The 21,254-nt window shown below is 43.4% G+C and overlaps 1 protein-coding gene across 1 annotated transcript in view; it reads left to right on the top strand.

Moving 5' to 3' along the window:
- The window catches only part of KCNJ2 (potassium inwardly rectifying channel subfamily J member 2), a 35,670-nt gene extending 14,697 nt beyond the window's left edge, over nucleotides 1-20,973 (top strand). Inside the window, exon 2 of the mRNA XM_082271816.1 lies at nucleotides 18,741-20,973. Within this exon, the coding sequence (XP_082127942.1) occupies nucleotides 18,960-20,237 (1,278 nt within the window). The 5' untranslated portion in view covers nucleotides 18,741-18,959 and the 3' untranslated portion in view covers nucleotides 20,238-20,973. The remainder of the gene's footprint in view (nucleotides 1-18,740) is intronic.
- The last annotated feature ends 281 nt before the right edge of the window (nucleotides 20,974-21,254 follow it).

The raw sequence follows: 21,254 nt of genomic DNA, 5'->3' as shown, positions 1-21,254 counted from the left end.
TGATCTAATGATGCAGCCGATTGAATGATAGATCTGATTAAATTATACATATGATAGGATAATACATCCGATCAAATCTGTCATTTGAATGATACATCTGACTAAATTATAGATCCGATCGAATGATATATTTGATGAAATGATATATCTGATCCAATGCTGTATCTGATTGTATGCTAGATCTGATTAACTGATACATATGATAGGATAATAAATCTGTTCAAATAATACATTTGACTGAATGATAGATCTGATCAAATTATACATTTTATTAAATGATAGATGTGATCGAATGATAGATCTGATCGAATGATAGATCTGATCGAATTATATATCTCATTAAATGATAGAACTGATCAATTGATACATCTGATTGAATGATAGATCAGATCGAATGATACATCTGATCGAATGATACATCTGATCGAATTATATATCTAATTAAATGATAGATCTGATCAAATGATACATTTAATCAAATTAAACCTCTGAACGAATTATAAATCAGATGGAATGATACATCTGATCGAATGATGCATCTGATTAAATGATAGAACTGATTAATTGATACATCTGATTGAATGATAGATCAGATCGAATGATACATCTGATTGAATGATAGATCTGATTAAGTGATCCATATCATAGGATAATCTAATCAAATGATATATCTGATTAAATGATACATCTGATTGAATGATAGAACTGATCGATTGATGCATCTGATCGAATGATAGATCTGATCGAATGGCGCATTTGATTGAATGATAGAACTGGTTGAACTGATACATCTGATTGAATAATAGATCTGATTGAATGATAGATCTGGTTGATTGATACATCCGATTGAATGATAGATCTGATTGAATGAAAGAACTGATCGAAAATTGATACATGTGATTGAGTGACAGATGTGATCGAATGATATATCTTATCGAATCATAGATCTGAATGGTTGATACATCTGATAGGTTGATACATGGTAAGTCATTGTCCAGCCAATAATTTTCCGCCTAGCTCAGCTGATTTTCGCATTGATTTTTGTCAAGCCAGGCGGTATCTTCTTTGGCCAGCTTCAGCCAGTTATCACCGGAGTAGATGTCCCCTTTAAGAAGATTCTTCCTCTATTCCTGTTCCTGTGACAACTTGGTCATTTTGGTAATTTCTTTATTACATTCGGTTACAGTGACAGTGGTCACCTCAACTAATAGAGAGGGCGCTTCTCCCCAGTGGGGACACAGACAGCAATAAGAACCTGGATGGACTGGGAAAAAGATGGAGCACCAGATGATGAAACTCTAAAGTCTGTAAATCTTTGTTGTAGATAATGAGATGATGGTAAATGGAAGAGTGGTGTTCAACGCGTTTCGGCACCAGAAAATCCCCCTTCATCAGGGCTATGACAAACATCCATAAATATATAATGAATGAAGTGTATACAATGCATGGGGGATGAGGACCAACATAAGTCCCTCCATTTACTGTCATCCATTGGTCAAGAATAAAGAATTATAGACTTTTGAGCTGATCGTCCAACGCTTCACCTTTTTATTTCCAGTTCATCCAGATTTCTGAGGCTGAGTGCTCCCCGCCTAGTGTGTGTGATCCCTGCTTTGTGTTTTAGATAATAATAAAAATAAGAGCCTCCACCAACCGAGTTTGAGTCCAGTGCCTCAATCGAATGTTTGCAAGCAATATAAACCTGACAGGGGCTCTAACCCTTCATCACGCCATCCAAAACGAAGATAAAAACATTTCGGATTTAGATAATCTTTCAGCGAGCAACACCAAGAGCTGGGGGGGGGGGGGGTCTGCAAGGATTTTACATGATGATGGACGATCGGCAGAAGCAGCTCCTCTTTGTTATAGATTAGGAATGGACTTTTCTTCACTATATGGACACATAGGCTCAATTTAGACTTGTGTATCTACCCGCCGTTCCTCTGAAGAGCAATTCAGGCTCCGATCGAGGTGACTGACAGGCGGCGAAATTCGATGTGATGCCTTCTTACTGCCTGGTTTAACCCGATTTTTGCAAACAAATGCGCCAAAAGAATATAATAATAATATTGAGCTGGCTACTCAGTGACATCCATAATACGTCTTTATTGGCTACATGAGACAATGCAACAACATCATGCTAACGCGTTTCAGCTAAAAAGCCTTATTCATAGCATGATTACAAATATTGTGTGACATAAATAATACTCGGCTCGCCTCGGGAGAAATTTGTCTCGGGGTAGGCTTCCTACTTTATAATTGTGTGTCTAACATACACTATATTACCAAAAGTATTGGGACGCCTGCCTGTACACATACATGAACTTTAATGGCATCCCAGTCTTAGTCTGTAGGGTTCAATATTGAGTTGGCCCACCCTTTTCAGCTATAACAGCTTCAACTCTTCTGGGAAGGCTGTCCACAAGGTTTAGGAGTGTGTCTATGGGAATGTTTGACCATTCTTCCAGAAGTGCATTTGTGATGTTAGACAAGAAGGCCTGGCTCACTGTCTCCGCTTTAATTATTCCCAAAGGTGTTCTATCGGGTTGAGGTCAGACAAGTTCCAACTCGCTCATCCATGTCTTTATGGACCTTGCTTTGTGCACTGGGGTGCAGTCATGTTGGAACAAGAAGGGGCCGTCCCCAAACTGTTCCCACAAAGTTGGAACCATGAAATTGTCCAAAATGCCTTGGTATGCTGACGCCATAAGAGTTCCCTTCACTGAAACTAAGGGGCCAAGCCCAACCCCTGAAAAACAACCCCAAACCATAATCCCCCCTCCACCAAATGATTTGGACCAGTGCACAAAGCAAGGTCCATAGAGACATGGATGAGGGAGTTTGGGGTGGAGCAACTTGACTGGCCTGCACAGAGCCCTGACCTCAAACCAATAGAACACCTTTGAAATTAATTAGAGTGGAGACTGCGGGCCAGGCCTTCCTGTCCATCATCAGTGCCTGACCTCACAAATGCGTTTCTGGAAGAATGGTCAAACATTCCCATAGACACACTCCTAAACCTTGTGGACAGCCTTCCCAGAAGAGTTGAAGCTGTTATATCTGCAAAGGGTGGGCCAACTCAATATTGAACCCTATGGACTAAGACTGGGATGCCATTAAAGTTCATGTGTGTGTAAAGGCAGGCGTCCCAATACTTTTGACAATATAGTGTATGTTAGAGACACAAATAATACTCGGCCCGCCTCAGGACAAATTTGTCTTCAGGTGAGCCGACGACTATTAATTGTGTGTCTAACATATTTGTAATCATGTTATGAGTAAGGCTTTTTAGCCGAAGCACGTTAGCATGATACTGTTTATATAATGTAGCCACTAACGACTTATTAATAGGGATGTTACCGAGTTACTAATATATCATTTATTGGAGTGTGGAGGCACCTGAGCCAGAGCACCGGTTCCCGGCTTCAAGAAGCTATTTTGCAGCTGAGCGTGTCCTTTTTTTTCCTTTTCATTGAAATGCGTTACAAGAGCATGAATTGCACATGGTTGCAGGGCATTTGCGACTCTTCACCAGAATGGGTTGCATTCTGACCACAACATATTGGATAGTTTTGCCGTCAAGTGAAGCAGCGCAACTGCAACATGCAAACATAGCCGCATTTTAAGGAAGTGTGTGGGGGGCTAAAAACATGGCTTAACCTTGCAGTTTTAGTGCTTCCCAACTACACGTCTAAACTTAAGCCCCGTACACACGTACCGATCGTCGGCCGAACGATCGGCCGTCTTTTGTCCAGGGCTGTCGTGTCTGTTGAAAAGTGCAAAAGACTGCACACTAATTTTGTCGGCCAACAACAGCCGACTGCAGAAGTGATGTCATGTGATGGTTAACTTTCCTTGTCTTTTTTCTTTTCTGAGCATGCCCAGTCTTGCAAATCTGTTGTCTGTTGGCCGAATTCTGTACTGACTGGCGAACAATCGGCCGTTCTGGTGACGGCATACAAAAATTTTAAAGCATGCACATCAGATTCTATTCGTCCGAAAGTGCGCTGTCGGCTGTCGGAAGCATCATACTAACAAGCCGACAATCGGCCGATCGTTCGGCGGCCGAATATTTTCGGCCGACAATCGGTACGTGTGTACGGGGCTTTAGCCTTTATTTTGTGTCCTGGACACCTCAGGGTTCCCACACCCAAGGCGCTCAATGTGCAAGTTTCAGCATGTAAAGACAGCCGCAGTATAAGGGGGGTGGCGGCTAGGGGATGCTAAAAATGTGGCTCAACTGCACGGTTTTATTGCCCACTCCCAACCGCACATCTAAGCCTTAGCCTATTATTGAACCCTCCCAACCGCACATCTAAGCCTTAACCTTAAGTTCCTGAACACCTCGTGTCCAACTTACAGCTCAAGAAAGTTCTGGCACACCCCCTAACCCCTCCCTCAATGGGCACAGCTCTGTGGCTTAATGAAGCCCAGTGATCTGCATGGAGGGATTGGTAGTGCTACAAAAGCTCCATCTTAAGAACTTGAAGTTGTGGTCTTCTAATTCTGTGCCTTGGGTTCAGGTGTTCCCATGGCGCTCAACGTAAGGTCCCATTCCATGTCTTGGGGTCACCAGCTATGTTCCAGTCTGATAGATTGGGTGAATCGGCAGCTCAAGACTCTTATTTATTTATAAACCGCCAGATTTGGTTGTAGGAACGTGTTGAAATCCCGCCGTATGGCATTGCACTGTTGGACACCTTTAAGGTTAGCGCTGGGATTCTCAGACTGGACGGTTGGTCTTGTTGCTTTGGTGGCAATAAAAGAAGAGCAGAAAACAAACGGTAAAAATAAACGGTTGAAGCTGAGTCATCTTTGCCAGAGATGATGTCTCAATATCAGCCTTTAAAAAAACAATCAGCGATTTCATTTCATCTCTTCTCACTCCGTATGGCGAATTTTCTGTCGTTTGTCAAAGCATCTTTGTCTCTGCACCCTTTTCCCGATGTCTCTGGCGGATGATCGCTCTACACCTGTGAAGAATGAGATGAGCTAGCTGGAAGGTTTTAATGCATTTATATTGCAATTAATGGCGGAAGAGCCAACAAACTGGAGAATTTTTTCTTAGAAACCAGCACATTTTCACTGGGGCTGAAAATGTAATTCATTTTGTAGCTCAATACAAAGTACAACGGGGGAGGAGGAGGGCAGGAGTTTTCACTAGAGGAAGCAGAGGGCAAATAGCCTATAGAAGAAAAAGATAATGAAGGAGAGGAATAGTAAGACAGAAATGTTGATAATTAGGGGTAGGAAGACAAAAGGATTAATATAGAGGGGTAAAAGGGCAGATGGGGTGGTAAATAAGAGTAGAAAGACTGATGGAGTAATAAAGAGGGGTAGGAGGACAGACAGAGTGATAAAGAAGGGAGGGAAGACAGATGGGGGTGATAAAGAGGGTAAGAGGACAGATGGGATGATAAAGAGGGGTAGGTGGATAGAAGAAGTGACAAAGAGAAGTAAGGAAGACAGAAGGGGTGATGAAGGTAGGAGGACAGATGGGGTGGTAAAGAGGGGTAGAAAGACTGATGGGGTGATAAAGAGTAGTAGGAAGACAGAATGAGTAATAAAGAGGAGTAGGAAGACAGAGAGAGGGGGATAAAGAGGGGTAGGAAGTGAGAAGGGGTAGGTAAGGGGCGTCGGTAGACAGACGGGGTGATAAAATGGGGGTAGGAGAGTGGAAGGGGTGATAATGAGGGGGAAGAGGATAGAGGGGTGATAAAGAGGGGTAGAACTATGGAAGGGGTGATAAAGAGGGGTAGAAATACTGATGAGGTGATAAAGAGGGGAAGTAAGACAGAATAAATGATGGAGAGGGGTAGGAAGATAGGATGGGTGATAAAGAGGGGTAGGAGGACATAGGGAGTGATAAAGAGGGGTAGGAGGACAGAAGGAGTGATAAAGAGGGGTAGGAGGACATAAGGAGTGATAAAGAGGGGTAGGAGGACAGAAGAGATGATAAAGAGGGGTAGGAGGACAGAAGAGATGATAAAGAGGGGTAGGAGGACAGAAGAGATGATAAAGAGGGGTAGGAGGACAGAATAAATGATAAGGATGATTAGGGAGACAGAGTAGGTGATGGAGAGTAGAATGGGTGATAATGAGGAGGAAGAGGACAGAGGGTTGATAAAGAGGGGTAGAACTATGGAAAGGGTGATAAAGAGGGGTAGAAATACTGATGAGGTGATAAAGAGGGGTAGGAAGACAGATTAAATGATGTAGAGGGTTAGGAAGATAGAAGGGGCGATAAAGAGGTGTAGGAGGACAGAAGGGAGTGATAAAGAGGGGTAGGAGGACATAAGGAGTGATAAAGAGGGGTAGGAGGACAGAAGGAGTGATAAAGAGGGGTAGGAGGACATAAGGAGTGATAAAGAGGATTTGGAAGACAGAAGGGGTGGAAAAGAGGGGTAGGACTACAGAATACATTGGTGTCCTTCCCTCCAAAACATATCTATTCCTAATGTAAATTATTTAAAACTGTCTACATTTGTGGGTATAAAAAGGTTTGCCAGTAATTTCAAGACCCAACCATTGCTCTTAAATCTGATGGAAAATCTACATTAAACATAGAGTGGGCATTGCCCATATCTAGGGATGTTGTCTAATTTGGGCAGTTATCTGTGGATTTTGTAGGTGTCAGCAAATGTCAGGCTAAAGAAATACATAACACTCCTTTTATTACCTCCAGGTCAATTCTTCTGTTGACAGTTTTTCGGTTTTTCTTTTCATGTTTCTCCGTCTCTTAGTCGATTCTTACATGAATTTGTCACCTGTTGGGACAAGGGCATTGCAATAGGCAGTTTAAGGACACTAACCTTCACCTTAAAGTTGGACATTTTGTTAGGGACTCTCTGTTGTTCTTCAGAGTTGGATGTATATGTATTTTGACATTTAACGCCATATTATCACCTGGTACATGTGGATCCCATTGTATACCCAATGACCTGGGGATATATGTAAGAGTGGACAGGGAACATACATGAACATGTTTGGACAGGGAATATACATGAACAGGCTGGACAAAGAACATACATGAACAGGCTGGACAGGAAATATATATAAAGAGGTTGGATGGAGAACATACATAAACAAGTTGGACAGGGAACATACATGAACAGGTTGGACAGGGAACATACATGAACAGGTTGGACAGGGAATATACATGAACAGGTTGGATGGGGAACATACATGAACAGGCTGGATGGAGTACATACATGAACAGGCTGGACAGAGAGCATACATGAACAGGTTAGACTGGGAACATACATGAACAGGTTGGATGGGGAACATACCTGAACAGACTGGACGGAGAGCATACATGAACATGTTGGACAGGGAACATACATGAAAAGGTTTGGACAGGGAACAATACATGAGGAGGTTGGACAGGGAACATACATGAACAGGTTGGGTGGGGAACATACATGAACAGGCTGGACGGAGAACATATATGAACAGGTTGGACAGGGAAAATACATGAACAGGTTGGACAGGGAACATTTATGAACGCGTTGGACAGAAAACATACATGGAAAGGTTTGGATAGGGAACATACATGAACAGGTTGGACAAATAACATACATGAACAGGTTGGATGGGGAACATATATGAACAGGATGGATGGGGAACATACATGAACAGGTTGGATGGGGAACATACATGAACAGGTTGGATGGGGAACATACATGAACAGGTTGGATGGGGAACATACATGAACAGGTTGGATGGGGAACATACATGAAAAGGTTGGACAGGAAACATACAAAAACAAGCTTGACTGAGAACCTTCATGAACAGGTTGGACAGGGAACATACCTGAACAGGTTGCACAGGGAACATGTATGTAACCATTAGCAGTACTATCCAGTTGTAACACAAGGCACAGGTGTATTTTTCCATAGACCAGTCTATTAAGACAACTAGTTTTGTCTTTAAAGCAATAGAGCGTGTCTCTTCTCATCTGATGAACCTCACAGGGGTGCACCATGGCCAGCCAAAGGTTTCTATATCCAGTGCCTTTTGAACATTCCTCTAGTAATGATGAGACACTTGAACAATTATTTCATGATGTGACTCACTCATCTCCTGGACAAAGAATGGTAGATAATGTCTACATAGGGCTCCATGTGAAACGTCAGATTATCACTTCACCATTACTGGAAGTTCTCCCTTGTAGTTTGATGGGTGATCGGATAATTTTCACTAGAAAGGCAATGTGATTGCTGCATGTTCGAGAATTATTTGTATTGAATTGCAGAGTAGTTGTGTATATGGACTTCCCTAAAGCTAAACTCTAGTGTGATATAAATAAATAATAAATATAAATATTAAATATAGAATAAATATACATAAATTATATATAAATATATATTTGCAAAAAAATGCAGCTTTGCATTCATTACTCCTGCAGTATCAGCAGAGCTCAGACTGGGGAATGGGAGAAGCAGCACACAGAGCCAATCTGAAGTGCTCATGTGCTAACAAGGAGCAGGCTAATAGAAAGGGAGAGAGAGATGACCTCATCAGTCTGCTGCTTCACTGTCCAATCACGGGCTGGGGGAGGGACAAGACCTGTCAGTGTTACTGCACTGCAGCAGATAAAAAGTCAGGTCTTCCGCACTACCAGAGAGCGATTTCCTATGTAAAACCCAGAACAGAATCCAGATTTGGACAGAAATATAGTGGAGTATACTCTGAGTTAGTTACTTGCAGGATATGAGTTGTAATTCTTCATCTTCAAAGATGCAAGAGTCTTTGCAGCTTGCATTTTATAATTATTATTATACAGGATTTATATAGCGCCAATAGTTTTTGCAGAGCTTTACAATGTGAGGGAAGACAATACAGTTACAATACAATTCAAAACAGGAGGAATCAGAGGGCCCTGCTCATTAGAGCTTACAAGAACCACAATTGTTTGGCGCCATTTGCATTATAATATTTTCACTCTAAGCAGGTGCATTATAGAAAAGTATGATGCTTTGTGTTATTGGTGAGGACTGGTGGGCTTGGTTACGCCTGGCTTTGACATCTGGGTAGTCCAGGAGCAGTGTCTCTTGGCCATCGTCCTTGTCTGTGTACCTGTTCAGCGTTCTATGTTCCCACACCCGTCTTACAGAAGACGCTGCAGATTGAACGGTACAAATCTTAAAATTCGAAATTCACTCTGAAAAAAGAGCTGCAAAGCAATTATTGTTTTAAATAGTTTTAATCTTGACCTCTTATGCATCTTTGGACTCTTGAACTAAGCTCTGTGCCCAAAGGGATTTGTCCAAATATAGCCCATTGGCCTGGGGGAACTGTAGAGACAAAGAAGCACTGGATCAGCCTTTCTCAACCTTTTCAACACAGAGGAACCATTAAAAAACATTCTGGTCTCCCTGAACACCTCCTAAAAATTACTCTAGGGCACATTAGTGTGGTGGTCAGTTGGAAGAACGCTACTTACATTGGTGATCATTGGGAAGAATGCTCCTTACATTGGTGGTCAGTGGGGAGAATGCTCCTTACATTGGTGATCAGTGGGAAGAATGCTCCTTACATTGGTGATCATTGGGAAGAACGCTACTTACATTGGTGGTCAGTGGGAAGAATGCTCCTTACATTGGTGATCAGTGGGAAGAATGCTCCTTACATTGGTGATCATTGGGAAGAACGCTACTTACATTGGTGGTCAGTGGGAAGAATGCTCCTTACATTGGTGGTCAGTTGGAAGAATGTTCCTTACATTGGTGATCAGTGGGAAGAATGCTCCTTACATTGGTGATCATTGGGAAGAATTACCCCCTTACAGATAGCTAAAAAGATCAGTGGGGCTTGTGGGAACTTATCTGAGAGGCAGAAATTTCCCATTGTTCAAGGAACCCCTAGCAACCTCTGGAGGAACCCTAGAGCTCCATAGAACCTGGTTGAGAAACCCTGCCTTAGAGGAACCTTTCAAATACGTAATTCTCAGGTCTCAGGGAACCTCTGCTAAAACGAATACTTCAGGGGTCAGGGGGACAAATACACATTACATTGGTGGTCAGTTAATGAATGCTCCTTACATTGGGGTTCAGGGGGACAAATATCCCTTACATTGGTGATCATTGAGAAGAATGCTCCTTACAGTGGTGGTCAGTGGGAATAATGCTCCTTACATTGGGGTGCCAATGGGTAGAATGCTCCTTACGTTAGTGGTCAGTGGGAAGAATGCCCCTTACATTGGAGGTCAGTGGGAAGAATGCCCCTTACATTGGTGCTCAGTGGGAAGAATGCCCCTTACATTGGTGCTCAGTGGGAAGAATGCCCCTTACATTGGTGCTCAGTGGGAAGAATGCTCCTTACATTGGGGTGCCAATGGGTAGAATGTTCCTTACATTGGTGGTCAGTGGGAAGAATGCTCCTTACATGGGGGGGGGGGGGGGCAATGGGTAGAATGTTCCTTACGTTGGTAGTCAGTGGGAAAAATGGTAGTCAGTGGGAAGAATGCTCCTTACATGGGGGGGGGGGGGGGCTTAATGGGTAGAATGTTCCTTACGTTGGTGGTCAGTGGGAAAAATGTCCTTTACATTAATGGTCAGTGGGAAGAATTTTCCTTACGTTGGAGATCAGTGGGAGGAATGCCTCCCTTAAAATAGCTAAAAAGATCATTAGCATCATGCCACTGGTTCTGCCAGGTGGTGTTGGCCTCAGGACTTTGCAGGCACCATCAGATGGGAGGTCAATCAGCCACTACTCAAGAAACCCGCACTACTTCAAAAGCATAATGAAATAAGATAGGTAATAAATATTATTGGCTTAGCTGATTGTTTTCCATCCTCAAAGCAGTAAATCATTCCAGAAAGGTGTAAGGTTGCTTTCCTAAAACACGATCCTTTTCTAAAATGTGACCAATACAATCAACACACTTTGTGAAGGCTAAAAATTCCAACTGTCCAAGTCCGAAAGTCACTTTGTAGCAATTTTCTCCCAGTTGCCTTTAGGACAGGAAGTGAAGGCAAATCTACCCAACAGGTCATAGGCAACAAAAACATAAACTGATCGGGGTTTTAACCCTTCTCTTCTCCATCCAAAACCAAAAAAATGTTTTTGACCATACTTGCATCTAAAGGTGTTCAGCGTCATATTTACTAAACCGAGTTCCATAACATTTGAAGTGCTGTTCATTTAAAATGGCACCCCAAGTAACACATAGAGCAGCTGCCAACGCACCCTGCCCTATAGAGCAATCTACGCACCGCATTGCCAAAAATGCGGTATGTGCCAAAAATGTGGTGTGGTTTTTTTTTTTGCATTGAGCTACCCTGCCAGCCCGTTCAGAATTAATAGGCTGCCGAAATCCAGCCAACATCAACACACAAAAATACTTCCACTAACATCTGCACAAGTGTGAACAGTCTAAAGCATATTATGGGAACAATTTTATCCAGGGACCTGACTCAACTCTCTTTGTGGGGTCAGGGCTCCCTGACCACAGCTGTGGGTGGTTAATTTGCTTTACCCTGGACCAGGGTTTTTTTTTATTCAAGGAATAGGTGCAGAAACTACCCTCTTCACAGTCACTTCTTTCCTCCACTCACCTACATTCGAGCACCGTCCCTTGGTTCCACCCCCTACCCAACTCCCAGTACTGCCTCTTTTAGAGAATACAGAGCCAAATATATTGTGGTGCTAAGTAATTTGTATGACATTTGTAAATGATAACAAGAAAAGCAGTAAAATAGATCCCCTGCAGCCAGCAACAATAGGACCCCCCCCCCTCCCCGTAACAATAAACCACAGCAACCACCCCACCAACAATAGATTCCCCTGCAGCCAGCCTCAGTAGCTATTCCAACAGCCAGAAACAATGGAACCCACCCTCAAAAGTAGATCCTTTCCAGCCTCAATTAATCCCCCCCAACAAGAAAAGCAGTAAAATAGATCCCCTGCAGCCAGCATCAATAGACCCCCCCTGCAACAATAGACCCCAGCAACAAAAAAACACCCCACCAATAATAGATTCCCCTGCAGCCAGCCTCAGTAGCTTTTCCAACAGCCAGCAACAATAGAACCCACCCTCAAAAGTAGATCCTTTCCAGCCTCATTTAATCCCCCCAACAACATGAGCCCCCCCTCGAAACAGAAAAATCCCCCAGCAGCAACAATGGACCCCTCCTCAGTAACAATGGACCCAAGCAACAATAGACCCCCCAGCAGCAACAACACATCTCCCTGCAGCCAGCATAAATAGACTCTCCAGCAGCTAGCAACAATCAGTTGGGACCAGTAGATCACTTCCAGAAACAATTGACCCCCCAGCATTATAAGCCCTCCCCCTTTACAGCAACAATATATTCCCCACCAGCAATACCATACCTCCCCAGCAACAATAAACAGCCACACACAAATAGATCCCATCCAGCAACAATAGATCCCCAAGCAGCCAGCATCAATAGACCCTCTAACACAAACATTCAGTGCTGGAGGTGCCAGAACTGCATTCCCCTGCGTTCTCGCTGAAAAAATCTCTGCCCTGAACCAAAGTTATTAGAGTTTAGATCAGCCCTTCTCAACCTTTTTAACGCAGAGGAACCCTTGAAAAAACGTTCCAGTCTCAGGGAATCCCTGCTAAAATGACTATATCTACATCTCATGATACATTGGTGTGGTGGTCAGCGAGAAGATTGCCCCTTACAATTGTGGTCATTGGGAAGCATTACCCCCTTACAGATAACTAAAAAGATAAATGGTGTCGGTGGGAACTTCTGAGAGGCAGAAGTTGCTCATTCTCCAAGGAACCCCAGCAACCTCTGGAGGAACCCCAGAGTTAACTGGAACCTTGCTTGAGATTGAGAAACCCTGGTTTAGAAAGTCGACTGAGATAAACTGCTAACAAAAACATATTTTTTATTTCCTAAACCCAAAGTTTTTTAAAGTATTATGGTGGACATGCTGTATATGTCAGTGAGAATGAATGCTCAGGAATCATTGGAGACTCCACTCATCCCTGTTACCCAAGTTCCTCCTGGTGGTCAGAGGAGCTGGATATCTCCTCCTTGGTTAGAAATGGAACAGTTTTGGAAAGTAATGCTTGAATTCAGGATAAATGCTTGCGTTTAGCGGTTCTTTCATGGTCACCCATGCTCTTGTAGTTAGTGAGACTAATGGTGATGCCAAATTAGATGGCGATGCTACATTTTTTGTTGACCTCTCCGGCAAAATGCTCAGGATATGACAGTCGTACTAAATCAATGGCTTTACAAGGATGCAGATCGACAGCTTTAACTTCATTCTTACTTTTCTGAAGTGCTGGTTTGCTTTAGGTGAGCAACTCAGAAAGCAAAGGCAGCCAAGCAACCAGCATTGTCAGGAGAGAGCTCAACAGTAGCAGTCCTTGTATTTCATTCAGTACAGGTGCCCTCTACAGTGTATGTAAACTCTACCAATGCGGATCACTGTGGTATCTTCCATCATGGTGGTAGTAGAGTATTGTACCATTTTAGCCATTGACTACTGAAGAAAATTTAGAGTTTTGATTCCCTTTATTAGATAACCTAAGTTATCAATGATGCAAGATTTTGGGAAGCCTTATGGTAGTAACCTTGGCACGCCTGGTGTACTGAAACTACGAACTCCCTGTGGAGCTACAAGACTCCGACAGCCACAGGCATGACTCCCAAAGGCAGGGGCATGAAGGGACTTGAAATTTCGCCACAGCTGGAGTGCCAAGGTAGCCTATCCCTGCCTCAGGTTCCTTCTTCAGGCTTTACAGAGTGTATACAATGTAAAAAAAAAACTAAAAAAAGAATCAAAGGCATCCCAAAAGCCTGCATCTTTAATAATTTAAAGTGGTTGTAAACTTCTGAAATGAAACATGAACAAAGCATATCCCAGAAGACGCCCCCCCCCCCCCACCTTCCTGCCCACAGCAGGTGACTGATAGCTGTGCATGTTTCCCTATAAAACTATGTAGAGGGGGGGGGTGTCCATTCCCTCCACTCAGGTCTCAGATTACACTCAGCTCCCTGCTCTTTGCTGTGCAGTGTGAGACATCAGATCCCCATCCACTGTCTGTTGGAGCTGAGAAATTCTGTCTAAATTGTGTACTCATTGGCATCATTGGGAGGAATAGTGCCCTATCATTGGTGCAGTGACAGGAATAGTGTCCCATCATTGGTATCAGTGGGAGGAATAGTGCCCTATCATTGGTATCAGTGACAGGAATAGTGTCCCATCATTGGTATCAGTGGGAGGAATAGTGCCCCATCATTGGTATCAGTGGGAGGAATAGTGCCCCATCATTGGTATCAGTGGGAGGAATAGTGTCCCATCATTGGTATCAGTGGGAGGAATAGTGCCCCATCATTGGTATCAGTGGGAGGAATAGTGCCCCATCATTGGTATCAGTGGGAGGAATAGTGCCCCATCATTGGTATCAGTGGGAGGAATAGTGCCCTATCATTGTTATCAGTGGGAGGAATAGTGCCCCATCATTGGTGCAGTGACAGGAATAGTGTCCCATCATTGGTATCAGTGGGAGGAATAGTGCCCCATCATTGGTATCAGTGGGAGGAATAGTGCCCCATCATTGGTATCCTTGGGAGGAATAGTGCCCTATCATTGGTGCAGTGAGAGGAATAGTGTCCCATCATTGGTATCAGTGGGAGGAATAGTGCCCCATCATTGGTATCAGTGGGAGGAATAGTGCCCCATCATTGGTATCCTTGGGAGGAATAGTGCCCTATCATTGGTATCAGTGGGAGGAATAGTGCCCTATCATTGTTATCAGTGGGAGGAATAGTGCCCCATCATTGGTGTCAGTGGGAGGAATAGTGCCCTATCATTGGTATCAGTGGGAGGAATAGTGCCCCATCATTGGTGCAGTGACAGGAATAGTGTCCCATCATTGGTATCAGTGGGAGGAATAGTGCCCCATCATTGGTATCAGTGGGAGGAATAGTGCCCCATCATTGGTATCAGTGGGAGGAATAGTGCCCCATCATTGGTATCCTTGGGAGGAATAGTGCCCTATCATTGGTGCAGTGAGAGGAATAGTGTCCCATCATTGGTATCATTGGGAGGAATAGTGCTCCAGCATTGGTGTCAGTTGGCAGAAAAGTGTCTTGTATCAGTTGGAGGAATAGTACCCCAAGGGCTGCAGTTTGGAGACCAGTGCCCTAGAATATTTTTGGTACTGGCAGGACCACAAGGTGAATACAAGGTGAAAGATAAAAAAAAAGACAACTAATGCAACCAACTACATCTGAAGACTTGTAAGCCACCATCTATTACATTTTTCTAGACATTTAGATATGCTTCAAGTAAGGATTGCACAAATCCTACAAGCCAGGAGTCCTGAAAAAAATGCCCCTCCCTCCGCACTTAACCTTTAAGAACCTTTTGAGTATAATACCTGCCCCTGGCTTCGTAGAAGCGCCCTCTATTTTGGCTCTTGGATTCCTGCCTTGTTTTATACTGGGTTCTTGGAAATCAGTGGTTTTTGACAACAAAGCCCTCACGGTGATCAAGCTGGAAATTAAAATCCTCAGAAAATAAACAGGTCTCTGATTTCCTTCCAAGTCTGTGTGCGTGAGAATGTACCGAATGAATGGAGTTTGAGCAATGTCATGTGAGGGACATGGCCATACTTGGGGTCATCTTCTGGGTAATAACTCCCACAGGAACTAGCGTTACAGCTGGTGCGTCGCCAGGGAGGGTTGCTGTGCTACACGGCAGGTCTCTAATAGTCTAGAATTTATTTCAGGTAATAAGGAGCCAGGTTCATTCGCTTCCACATGAGACAGAGCTGCTACAACATCATTTCCAACTAGCCGCTCGGCAAACCTAGGCCAGTGCGTTGTTAAAGTGGTCCAGTCGTCAGGCAACACCTAACATAATTTTTAAGACGATTGAGCTGAAATAAAATTAATTACTTTAGTTAATGGTAATCAAGCATAAAAAAAAAAAAAAAGATATGGTAGACCAAGCAGTGACAGATTTGGGGTAATAAATCTCAACGTGACCCATTTACGCTCTACATAAGTGTAACTGGGTCATGCTAACATATGGCGTGCTATTGTTGTTGTTCATTTATATAGGGCTGTCATGGTCTGGATAAGTCATCAAAGATGGTTTGTTCATTGATATGGATTCCTTCCCCCCATGGAACTTAAAGGGGAGGTCCACCCAAAATGGAAGGGTTTTGGATGGATAAGATAATGATACGCTTACCTATACTCCACCACTTTCTCACACTGTAAGTCCAAGCCTTCTCAGATGTGGGCCCACTCTGAGAACGCATTATGAGGAATAATCTTACAGTTTAGGTTGCAGGACCTATTGAGCATCTTACAAGGGATAAAGTGGTCGAAGCTTTATGATGTGCTACACCCATATTATGGCACTTTTCCACTGCAAGTACCGGCTCAGCCCTGCTTGGCCCGGTTTGCTTTTCCACTGCTGGTACCACATGGTACGGTGTTGGAACGGTTCGGTACGGTACGGTATGGTTTGCTTTTCCACTAAAGTAGTACTAAAGTTAAGTGGGTGGGATAACAAAGGGGTGGGTGGGATTCTCTGACAAATCAGTGGCTAGTAGTGACTGCATGCAAAGGATTGTGGGATATGGTACCGGGTATGGTACCTGTTGGAACCACAATCGAGTAGGTACTGTTTTTGAGAGCTGTACCGTTCGGTTCCATGCAGTGGAAAAGCGCCGCCGTACCATACTGTACCGAACCGTTCCTACGCTATACCATGCGGTACCAGCAGTGGAAAAGCACAAAAGCGAGCCGAACCGTTCGGTTCCATGCAGTGGAAAAGCGCCATTAGTTGGCTGGAGCTGGGCCAGTACAAGCCAATCGATGAGGACTGATCTGCCTTTATCTTTCCAAATGAATCTCTTTTGAGTCGATTTGCATTTAAAATTTTGATATGTTGGGTTTCAACACCAGGAGACTAGAGCTGATTTGAGTTTTTGATGTAGTGCTTCTGATGCAGAGAGTTGGCTTACACCTAGCACCTCACCACCATCAACACCATCACCACTTTCTCACACTGTAACTCCAAGCCTTCTCAGATGTGGTCCCACTCTGAGATTTATATAGATAAATCATACAGTTTAGGTTGCAGGACCAGCAGTGCCTATAGACCACCCCAAGGGAGGAAGAGGTGGAAGCTTTATGATGTGCTCTACCCCTATCAGTAGGATGGAGCTGAACCAATACAAAGCCAATGGATGAGGACTGATCTGCCTTTATCATTCCAAATTAATCTCTTTTGAGTAGATTTACATTTTCAATTTTGATATGTTGGGTTTCAACACCAGGAGACTAGAGCTGATTTGAGTTTTTGATGCAGTGCTTCTGATGCAGAGAGATGGCTTACACCTAGCACCTCACCACCATCAACACCAGCGCCAGTTTCTCACACTGTAACTCCAAGCCTTCTCAGATGTGGTCCCACTCTGAGATTTATATAGATAAATCATACAGTTTAGGTTGCAGGACCAGCAGTGCCTATAGACCACCCCAAGGGAGGAAGAGGTTGACGCTTTATGATGTGCTCTACCCCTATCAGTAGGCTGGAGCTGAACAAATGCAAAGCCAATGGATGAAGACTGATCTGCCTTTATCATTCCAAATTAATCACTTTTGAATAGATTTTCAGTTTAACGTTTGATGTGTTGGGTTTCAACACCAGGAAATCAGAGATGATTTTTGATGCAGAGCTTTTGATCCAGAGAGATAACTTACCCCTACCACTCCACCATCATAGTTACATAGTTACATAGTAGGTGAGGTTGAATAAAGACAATAGTCCATCCAGTTCAACCTGTGTAGGTGTGTGTGGCTGTAATCATCTCTCATACCCCTGAATGTTCTGATCATTGAGATGTACGTCTAAGAGTCTTTTGAAGGCCACCATACTTCCCGCAGAAACCACCTCTTGTGGTAGAGAATTCCACAATCTTGTAGCCCTAACAGTAAAGAACCCCCCACGTTGCCTGAGGTTAAAACGCTTCTCCTCTAATCACATCACCAACAACAATACCACCAACACCACCATCACCACCACTCTAAGTCCAAGCCTAAAATTAATTCTTCCCACTAAACCAGCGGTCTTCAAACTATGGCCCTTCAGTTGTTCAGGAACTACAATTCCCATCATGCCTAGTCCTGTCTGTGAATGTCAGAGTTTTACAATGTCTCATGCGATGTGTAGTTCCACAACAGCTGGAGGGCCGTAGTTTGAGGATCCCTGCACTAAACATAACCCCTTGTTTTTATACTCAACTCTTTTGCATGAGCATCCAACACCAACACTATACTGTGCCAAAAGATATTGGTGTCAGGGTCCCAGCAGAGAAATCTACTATCAAGATGACAAAAAATATGAGCATCACCCATTCACAGTAAAAAAAAAAAAAAAAAAAAAAATGAAAGTAAAAATAAATAAAAAATAAGAAAAAAGATAAGAATATTTTTGTTTGGAAAAAATATGATCATATACTCAAAGATATGAAAGTTTGCCTATAGCAGTTATGTTATTCAGTTGTTTTTCTCAGCGTGAAATTAAGTAGAGTGTAAGTTTCGGATGAGTTATTTCAAAGTATTTAAAGGTTTTGTATTGTTGTGGGTCAATATCTTGCATGGTATGCTAGTATATAGACGTAGAAAATGACAATTGTGTGCAGTTAATCCTTAAACAGGAAGAAACAAAGAAAACCTTTTATTGCCACTTCCTCATGTTTTGACACAAACTTTGTGTTTTTGTTGCAGGATATGACATCAACATGATCGTGCGAGGTCGCTGATACCCCTTCAAATGAGAGGAGACTTTCCTTGGTAGCACCAACGCCATCTAGAGACAGAAATCTCTATCATTATTTCTTCCCCTTGAGTGTCCCCTGTGAGCCTTCAAAACTGTTTCTCCAAAGAGTTTTGCAAAAATTAAGACTGTTTTCAAAAGCAGAAGCACCGCAGTCCACAACTGAAGTGATGGGCAGCGTGCGCACCAACCGTTACAGTGTTGTATCTTCAGAAGAGGACGGAATGAAGTTGGCCACCATGGCAGTTGCCAACGGGTATGGCAACGGTAAGAGCAAAATACATACCAGGCAACAGTGCCGGAGCCGATTCGTCAAGAAGGACGGCCACTGCAACGTTCAGTTTATTAACGTCAGTGAGAAGGGGCAGCGTTACTTATCTGACATCTTCACAACCTGCGTGGACATACGTTGGCGATGGATGCTGGTCATCTTTTGCTTAGCCTTTATCCTATCTTGGCTTTTCTTTGGCTGTGTCTTCTGGTTGATCGCTTTACTACACAATGACTTGGGTGCCGGAGATAATCACAAATCTTGTGTGACTGAGGTCAGAAGCTTCACGGCAGCTTTCCTGTTCTCCATCGAAACACAGACAACTATCGGCTATGGCTTCCGATGCGTCACGGATGAGTGCCCAGTAGCTGTTTTCATGGTGGTGTTCCAGTCTATCGTAGGTTGCATAATTGACGCCTTCATCATAGGTGCGGTTATGGCTAAGATGGCCAAGCCAAAAAAGAGAAATGAGACTTTGGTTTTTAGCGACACTGCGGTCATAGCCATGAGAGACGGAAAGCTATGCTTGATGTGGAGAGTGGGCAACCTCCGCAAGAGCCATCTGGTGGAAGCTCACGTACGAGCTCAGCTGCTTAAGTCTCGCATCACGTCCGAAGGGGAGTACATCCCGCTGGATCAAATAGATATTAATGTTGGCTTCGACAGTGGCATAGACAGAATATTCTTGGTCTCACCCATTACAATAGTTCATGAAATGGACGAAGACAGTCCACTATATGATCTTAGCAAACAGGACCTGGAGAACTCAGACTTTGAAATTGTGGTGATTCTGGAAGGTATGGTGGAGGCCACAGCAATGACCACGCAATGTCGGAGTTCCTACCTTGCTAATGAAATATTCTGGGGCCATCGATACGAGCCCGTTCTCTTTGAAGAAAAGAGTTACTACAAAGTAGACTACTCCAGGTTCAACAAAACATACGAAGTGCCCAACACGCCGGTATGTAGCGCCAGGGACTTGGCCGAAAAGAAATATATCCTTTCCAATGCGAATACTTTTTGCTACGAGAATGAAGTGTCACTCACAAGCAGAGAGGAAGAAGGCAGTGACAATGGCCTGCCAGATAGCATGAGTACGGACATGCATCCTGAAATGGACAATCACAACCAAGTTTCTCTTGATCCCAGACCTCTAAGGCGAGAATCTGAAATATGACTGAAAAACTTATACCTACAGCTGGTCAAAAAAGCTGGTCAGCAGCACCCGTTGCTAAGCAGGGGCCCAATGCAGTTTTCAGATGTCGGTACTGTTGGACAGAGGTGAAACGGATCCAGCTTCACACAGCTGACGGGAAGCTATTGCAAAGATTTGCAAGCGTAAGGTGTGGTGGTCTAAACTGGAACTTCTAGACTTGTGTTCCACGTCACTGGACATGCCCCCACCATGCACTGTTCTTTGTGACAACAGGCTGTGCAAGGGACACTACAGAAAACATCGCAAGCAGACAAGACGTTGTAGAACGGTTTCTCAACCTCTTGGTCACACTCATGACTTAAGACCTTGTTCCACCAGTTGTTCCTGGTGAGCTATACAACAAAAATTATAGGCAGCTGGGAACTTGAGACAAAGCACTAAACCTTTTTCAAGTGTAACCCAAAAGGCACATAATGTAAAGAAAAAAAAAAATAAATTATGTATATTTTTATTTTGACAAAACTTGAACTTGCAGATAAAGCTTTTTGAGTTTTCAAACTTCTCTCTCAAATATTGGGAACAAGTCCATTTTTAATGGCATAACAATAGGCAACTATCTGCCTTAAACCATAAGCTGCTGCTACTTACACCCTACCAGTTCTGTTGTGGTGTTTCTTTTTTTTTTTTGTTTCAGTGTTCTAGTCATGTACAGGAAAAAACGGGCAGACCCCCGTGAAGAGCTATTAGGCCAAAAAAAAAAAAAATTACGAAAAACAAGAGCCAAATCCAAAATTCTGTGCGTATAAAGCCCCGTACACACGCACCATTGTTGGCCGACCGATCGGCCGTCTTTTGTCCAGTGTTGTTGTGTTGGTTGAAAAGTGCTCTAGACTGCACACACATTTTCTCGGCCAACAACAACCAACTGCAGAAGTGATGCCATGTGATGGTTTACTTTCTGTGTGTTTTTTCTTCTCTGAGCATGCCCAGTCTTGCTCATCTGACTTTTGTCTGCCGAAATCTGTACTGACTGACGAA

The sequence above is a fragment of the Pelophylax lessonae genome (genome assembly GCF_965119305.1).
Source record: "Pelophylax lessonae genome assembly, chromosome: 11".
NCBI lineage: Eukaryota > Metazoa > Chordata > Amphibia > Anura > Ranidae > Pelophylax > Pelophylax lessonae.
The sequence above is the reverse complement of the archived record's forward strand: the minus strand, read 5'-3'. Positions and strand labels throughout refer to the sequence as shown.